This window comes from Lepisma saccharinum, chromosome 21 (assembly GCF_977018435.1).
Source record: "Lepisma saccharinum chromosome 21, izLepSacc3.1, whole genome shotgun sequence".
NCBI classification, from domain to species: domain Eukaryota; kingdom Metazoa; phylum Arthropoda; class Insecta; order Zygentoma; family Lepismatidae; genus Lepisma; species Lepisma saccharinum.
This window is the reverse complement of record NC_139249.1, coordinates 28,512,923-28,521,066: the sequence shown is the minus strand read 5'-3', so window position 1 is coordinate 28,521,066 and position 8,144 is coordinate 28,512,923. Positions and strand designations below refer to the sequence as shown.

The 8,144-nt window shown below is 38.0% G+C and overlaps 2 protein-coding genes across 3 annotated transcripts; one reads left to right on the top strand and one right to left on the bottom strand.

The window, feature by feature from the left end:
- Window positions 1-381: 381 nt before the first annotated feature.
- On the bottom strand, window positions 382-5,143 carry LOC146004264 (uncharacterized). 2 transcript variants are annotated; one of them, XM_083142961.1, is made up of 2 exons: window positions 5,014-5,143; window positions 382-845 (listed from the first exon to the last, which is right to left on the bottom strand). In XM_083142961.1, the coding sequence occupies exon 2, from the start codon at window positions 819-821 to the stop codon at window positions 450-452; it is 372 nt and encodes a 123-aa protein (XP_082999087.1). In that variant the 5' UTR covers window positions 822-845; window positions 5,014-5,143; the 3' UTR covers window positions 382-449. The 2 variants fall into 2 exon arrangements, with proteins under 2 accessions (XP_082999087.1, XP_082999086.1); XM_083142960.1 differs by lacking the exon at window positions 5,014-5,143 and adding an exon at window positions 1,331-1,384.
- LOC146004263 (uncharacterized) lies at window positions 4,678-7,234 on the top strand. The gene is made up of 2 exons (XM_083142959.1): window positions 4,678-4,736; window positions 6,794-7,234. The coding sequence occupies exons 1-2, from the start codon at window positions 4,725-4,727 to the stop codon at window positions 7,187-7,189; spliced, it is 408 nt and encodes a 135-aa protein (XP_082999085.1). The 5' UTR covers window positions 4,678-4,724; the 3' UTR covers window positions 7,190-7,234.
- Window positions 7,235-8,144: the final 910 nt, after the last annotated feature.

Here is an 8,144-nt window from a genome sequence, read left to right as displayed (position 1 = left end):
CACCGCTGCTGGCGCCCATACTTATGGGTCCCATCAAGTGAAATAAATATCCATCAAGGTGGGTTCCCAGCTGAAAAAGGTTCAGAATCACTGCTCTAGATATGTAAATAATTTTCGGGATGACTCACGCCCAAAACGCCGAAATACTTCACTGATATGGACGCTAATGGGTAGCGATTCCAGCAATACACAACAGTATGTAAGACATTCTTTCTCATTTATAACCGACAGCATTCTTAGTGGAATCATTCAAACTATTGTCAACAGTTTCAGATTATGATAATTCTGAGAACTTCCCAGCAATATGTTTATAATATACCAATTAACTTACAAGAGATAATATGTATAGACTTTATTTTTCAAGTGTATTTACAAGGAATCTGGTAGTTTTGTGATTATTACATATTTTATACAGATAAACGTCGTTCACCATTCTGCCTGCCTGTACATTAGTTGCAGTATGGGTAGTTGGGACAAGCTGCGGGATTGACGCCAGCTGGGTACTTGGTCTGAGCGGACGCCAGAGTGCTGTAGGTATTGTAGAGTCCATAGGGGCCTCCGTACAAGACTCCGTACACACCACCAGCAGCACCAGCGCCCAGGGGTGGGTTGACGGTGGAGCAGTAGGGGTAGTTGGGACAAGTGGCCGGATGGATTCCTGCGGGGTATCTGCCTCCTGCGAGGGCCACTGGGGCAGGGAGTGCAATTCCGGAGACGATAGCCGCTGTCTGTTCGGTGGAGCAGTAAGGGTAGTTGGGACACTGGTAAGGGGCCACTCCTGCGGGGTACTGAGCAGCTGGAGGACCTCCGGCGACCACCATGGCCACGAAAGCAGCAGAGAAAACCTAAAAATTTAACTTTCATTAACTTGCGTGCTTCTGACTCGTAAGTTCTCGATAATCAGCTGGTGATTGTACAATCATCTTCAGAAAAAGTGACACATACTTCAACTGTTCAATCTTTTAAAATGAGCCACTTTATGTGAACAGGAGTGTACGAGTGAACCTATTGTAGCTCTCAATAGCTGGAGTTGTTTTCAGTAATCTAATTATAATAACTTCTACAAGAAATTTTACAAGATAAGAAAGAAGTTGATATTTATACATTAATTCTGGTGTTCATTATACTTAAGAAAAACACTTAAGAATGTTTGAAACCATGGCCATTTTTGAGTAACTAACATGTGGAAATTCTAACCAAGTATTTTAAAAAACAATGCAAAGTTTCCGTTACATAAACGAACACCAGCATGTCTGAGTTTCCGAAACGAAAGTAACAAATAGAAACGTTTCTTTGGAGTTAGCCATTGAAACAACGATCCAATACTCACCAATTTCATCATGGCTGTTTTTATAAAAATAAAAGCGAACTAACTGTGTAGACCTGAAGGAAGTAACTGATGCTCTTGCTGTGAAAGAAGCCTCTTATATATTCTGACACAACGCGTACTTTTTAAAATAATTCATTGGATTTTTATTATTACCGCTATTAGAACTCGTCAAATGAAAGCACCTTCCAAACAATGACAAAGATTGACGAAAGGTAAAATGACCTTCGCACAAAAATGCCCGATATTTTATTGTTTTATCCTCGGAGCTTATATTGTCCAATACTTTAGGTTAATTGAACGCAAGAATCCAATGAATTCCTGTGTAGGAATGTATATGGCAAGGTCAAGATTTCACTCGAAAGCAATTATCATTCCAATAACTACACATTACTTGAGTTTGAGTTGCTGTTTTAAGTCCACTTTATGCACAGTAAGGCTAATCGGGACTGGACCTACAGTTTAAAGTGGGATCCGAACCACTTGTGCCTCCACCGGGTATCGAACCCGGGACCCCTTGATTACAAGGCAATGACGCTACCACTGCGCCATGGGGGAGGCACTACACATTACTAGATCTTTGTTAAGCATAGCTTAGTGGAAGCTCATAAGAATTCCTGTAGGGTACGTTATATTAATAGATCACAATGATTAAGTTAAGTGATTAATCATATCGTTTCGCACTTGATTTCAACCTAAATATTTCCATTGGACAGTTACTTTGATATGTTATGTGTTTTAATATTTTGACGACACACAAATTTCAAGAGATATTAATCCAGATAGATTTATAATTTTAAATTTTAATAGGTTGATATTGACTTCAGTTAGATGTTCCATGCCAATTTTATTTCTCTAGGTTACTTGTAACTCGCGTGGAAAAAGGATCCATTTCTTAGTGTGATCGCTGACTTATGCATACATTCTGTTACGCTAACGTTAGACTACAAAGGAAAGTAAGTTACTTAATTGTAAATGACCAGATGCCAAATAAAGACAATCGTTGGCAACTGCATCACAAGCTTTGTCATGCTTACGCATCACAAGTTATGCGTGTCATTAAAAGTGAAATGAAGAATTTTAAATAGTACGTAATATTATCCTACTTCCAAATTCAACTTAGTAGAAAGAAAGAGTAAAGTGTATTTCATGTATGTAAAAGGAGCAGTGAGAATTCAAACAACAACCATTAATGTTTACATTCCTTCACAACTTCTTACATTTTGTGGAAGACATACGTAAATTTATGATTATTTATGCAGCTGATGCAGTACTATTAATAACAAAATTACAAGGGCTATCAGAGAACGTTGCAACACGCATTACATTAAACGAAAATTATTTCCGGAATGTAAAGTGTGCTTTGCAACCAGTACTATAACTAGAAAGTTGGTTCTGGTTGTCTTTGGTTATCATTGATATATTATTCAATCTTTAGACTATCCATGGCATACAAGACAATGAAGGAGGATGTGATATAAGCTCAAGATGCACCACTTTTGACTTCAAATAGGAATATTCAGAATATAAACTATTAGGACCCATCCCTATGAATTCAACTAACTTCTCTATATCATTATATGGATTGCTGGTTTTGTTGATTGATTGATTGATTGGTTTTCTTTACTTAGTTCCACACTTGGCTAATCGCTAAGGTAGGGATGAATGGTGATATTATAAAATAGATGACAGGATAAACTCAATCACAGATGCACGACACAACACAATCCCCGGACAGGATTATACTGGCCGTGAGTCCAGACGCTATTTCGTATTTTAAGTCTACTTTATGTACAGTAAGGCTAATTGGGACTACACCTACAGGAGAAAGTGGGATCCGAACCACTATGTGCCTACACCGGGTATCGAACCCGGGACCCATTGACTGCAAGGCAACGACACTAGCACTGCGCCTTCGGGGAGACCAGTGTACTACGTGGAAGAGAGGTTTACATTTGGTTGTCTTCAGAAAGGGTCACCCCCTTACACCCCTGCTCTGATTTTGTGGTTGCTGTTATATGTGTGTGAGGAACCATATATGTGCTTTGAAACCAGCACTATAATCAGAAATTTGGATATACAATAATGTTAAGATTCCGTTCTCATTGCACACAATGACTTACGTCCCGACATAAGTTTCTTTTTATACATATATGTAATTAACTTCCGAATTGCTTTGTTCCTCGCCCTCTATATATTCATTTCGGTATATTTTTAGCTGTATTAGTTTAGGTTCTATTTCTATTGGACATTCTAACTAATTGGCACATGTTTCACGCACGAATCAAACTTTCGGAGCGCTGGAAATGAAGAACAGCAAAAAATTGCTCGGTTTTCCTGTAAGTAGCAAATACCTAAACTACAACAATTTCTAGTTCTCCATTTTAAAAAGAATCAAAATTTCACACAGTTAATAAATATTTATATTTAATTTGTACTGCATGACTAGAAATATTAATGAAGAGTTCAAAGTATACATTTAATAGAACTTATTTATATTTGTGGCAAGATATTCCACGTAACATATTACTTTTGGACTTTATAAACAAACTTTCTTAATTGAGAAATAAACCTAATAGTTGTATAGTGCCTCATCCTAAAAATATTATTTCATCTCATGGAACGATAAATTGGCAAAGAAGTATTTCTTAAGTAAAAGCGAAAGATGAGTTGATGAGAGTTAAGTTTTAAGCCGCGGTAGCTTACTCGTTATGTCGTCTGACTACCATGCGAGAGACCAGGGTTCGATCCACGGCGGTGGAGTACCTGGACTTTTTCAACCTGTTCAAGAGGCTCCGGTGCCCACCCAGCATCGTATAAAGTGGGTACCTGGAGGAAACTCTGGGGAGTAAAGTCGGCAAGGAGCGTGGTGCTGGTCACATCACCCCCAGCTCGGCGAGATCAAGAAAGTGTGGGAACCTAACCCCACACCCCCCTATACTCCTGCATGGCGTGGTGCAAAACACAGGGGAGCACTTTACTTTACTTTTTATGTTTTAAGATCCTTGTCTCATCAAGCCATTATTTGTATTAATATTGTATTAATATTATATGGCTTAATTGTAACCCTCATAGATAATAAATAATAAAAACATGTATGTATGTTATTAAAGACGATTTGAGTTTCATTCAAACTTAGCCAATATGGTTTTGCATTGTGATCTTTTTTTAAATTTAACTCGATGAATTGCAAATGTGCTGTGTCCAAGGGCACTTTCCCCTCCTTTTGAAATCAGTCACACCTTGGCAATCAATTGAAGTTGAGCATTCAATATTGTATTCGTGACGTTTAACATCCGGTCACAGTCAGAATATATAAGAAAGCCTATACAATGTGCAGATATCAGTCTCATCAATCATCACACTATAGAAGCTTGCATTTTCCCAATCAGCAACCATGATGAAATTGGTAAGTGAATATGATCAGCTTCGCACTGCTTTTCGTCAGATTTTTAGTCCTAACTACACGAATTATGTATGTTGCAAGAATTTAGTCATCTAAAGCTAGAAACTGTGTACAACCTAATTTTTACAGTCATTTGTAAATTATTTTAAATGTGAACCATCTGTGTCCTAAACTCGAAATTATGCTCTTATAAGATAGTATATATCACGTAACAGATTCATGCCTTCGGGTATTCAAGCATGCTAATGGTCTCAAATATAGTTAGCCTAGTTGAACTCACAATTACTACTTCAGCTCCAAATACGAGTTCATAGTTCAAACAACGTCAAGTTGTTTGCGTCTATCCAGAGAATACATAAGACGGGCGGTGAAGTGCATTCCTAATCTGATAGAAATATCATTAGAAGAAATTAATCGTCACCATGACAATGTTAGAGAAGCTAGACGAATTGTTGCATTTTTAATAACTAAGGCAAGAATATAATTTTACATTGTTCACAACTTTTTTCACGATAAAAAAATTTAAAAAAAAGTAAAGTGTTCCCCTGTGCATAGCACCACGCCAGTTCAATGTTAATCCTTTTATAACATTTCAAATAATTATGGCCTTGCTTCCCACAGAACGAACAGTAACTTCCTCCATAATGCCCTTGCACTTTGGACTTTGATTCAAATGATTTTGAATTACGTGTATTACCTTGACCATGAAGATTACTTTGCTGATTGCTAAATTTGGAATCATTCTCATTTTTACGTGAAACCTTATTCGCTTCATGAAATCTTCTGTCATTGTCCTTGCACTTAATATTCATTGTGCCTTGTACATTCACTTCACGATAATAATCCTTCATATGACTCTCAAGTTTTTCCATTTGTCTAGCTAACTCAAAAGCTTTCTGGAATTCCATGATGTTTTCTGCTATTATTTTCTTCCTTATAATGTCAGACCTTAAACCGCTCACAAACGTGTCAAACAATGCAATAGGTAAAAACTCACCATATCCACATGCTTCACCTATCTTTCGGAGCCTTCTTGTAAAATCTTCAACCTTCTCCACATCCAACTGCGTATATTTTCTTAACTTTAGGCGTTGCACTATAAAATTACTACTTGGATTGTAATAAGAGGTGAGCCTATCAGAAATTTCCTTGAACGATTTCTTCTCTGGTAGTATTGGAGAAAACAACTCGCGTAACACTTTATAAGGTTTGGGGCCAATTACTGATATGAATCTAGGAACTTTGCTTTCCTCAGATATGTTAAAAACTCGGCAATAATTATCATATCTTTCCAAATAAGAGTTAATGGTTCCTTCATCTGGATCATATTTGTCAAATCCTGGCACGTACGACATGATGCCTACAGCAACGATTAAATCCAATTAATAACAGACAAAACTCAACTAAATCTGTACTACGCCGTTAAATATTTTTCTCGTCGCCATTTAATACATCTGTTGTGTATTTGGAAAACATGCAGATCTCACACAAGGTTATACATTATAAATGATATGTACGCATAATTCAACATTATTTAATTGACCACAAATTACCATTCAACAAACTATAACGAACTCCATTTATCAAGACAAAACACAATCTCTTTTTACCAACATCTTAACAACTTCAAAGGCCTTATAAACCTACATACCATAAGCGTCACTAAAATTTGCACTTTTAAACTGTATAGAAATGCATATGTAAAACAATAATGTATATTCTAGAAAGAACTCGTGGACAAAAAGAAACAACTGCTTAAAAGATGTTAGGTCCAAAATAAAAGATTGAATTGAATTATACAGTAACAAGATAATTCCAGTGTTGAAACGTAGTTCAGAAGAAATAATGTTAAATCTTGAGGAAGTTACAGCATAGCACTGATACTAGTAGAACGAAGCATTGAGAATTTCCATTCCAACAAGTACCACTTAATGATCACACAGCCAGTAAATAGACTGGTAAATAAGTTAAACGTATCACGCAATTGCTGTTATTTTCAACACATGCAAAAGCAAAACTTTCACATACCATGAGTCTTCTAAACAACTTTTACTTTACAGGTTCTTTGTGCTGCTCTTATGGCCATGGTGGTCGCCGGAGGTCCCCCAGCTGCTCAGTACCCTGCAGGAGTGGCCCCTCACCAGTGCCCCAACTTCCCTTACTGCTCCACCGAACAGACAGCGGCCATCGTCTCCGGAATTGCACTCCCTGCCCCAGTGGCCCTCGCTGGAGGCAGATACCCCGAAGGAATCAATCCGGCCACTTGCCCCAACTACCCCTACTGCTCCACCGCCAACCCACCCCTGGGCGCTGGTGTTGCTGGTGGTGTGTACGGAGTCTTGTACGGAGGCCCCTATGGACTCTACAATACCTACAGCACTCTGGCGGCCGCTCAGACCAAGTACCCAGCTGGCGTAAACCCGGCAGCTTGCCCCAACTACCCATACTGCAACTAATGAAGGGCAGATTGGTGATCAACGGGTTTGCGTGTATAGTATACCACGTTCCTCTGCATAACGTATGTAACAATACACAAGACTATACGAGTATTTGTAAATATCTTTAAAAATAAAGTTATATTCACGCATTTGATCAGTTATTACTTCCGTTCTTCTGGAGAAAGCTAACAAACTGTTGTAATATTTAACACTACTTAATATTTCCATTTCAGTTAGTGGCGGCGATCAGGGGGTGGCAGTTGCTCTCACACTTTTTCCAACTTTCCTCGCACACTGTACTAAACCTTATCTATCAAGGGAAAGTAAACTGTTCTTGCCCCCCTAGTTTTAATAACTCGCCCCCCCAGTTTTGGAACTCAATCGCCACCACTGATTTAAGTGCCAGTGATAATATAAATCTTCTACAGGGTGTACACAAAATAATATTGGAGTTATCAGTAATTCGTATAACTACATATACTAACACATGCATTTATAGCTTAACTCGAATGAAAGAGCAACTGTGGAAATTTTCTCGGGTAACACTGAAAAGCTGTCATTGGACACTAATTTCACATTTTATGTGTACGGTGTTTGTATATAACACAGTATTACTTCAGATGAATAAAAATAATACAGGTAATAACAATGCAATTTTATTGCTACTTAACGAAACATAAATATACATATTTACACACACATACACACAAACAGGGCATGGTATGTGCTTCAGTCACACGGTTCTACAAGCTTGTACTACAGTTAATACGTACATCCACCTAGACTATCTGCATTTGATCTTGATCTTCATGATGTCTGATGATGTATAGCGAGGATTGAGTATCTTTCTCGGCCTGAAGTGCATTCCTTCTGAGGTATACACATGGGCCGCATGGTTCTTGGCGAATTCATCAGTTAATGATCTCTGTGAGATGATGGAATGATCATTGGCAGAAGGGGTAGTTAGGACAGG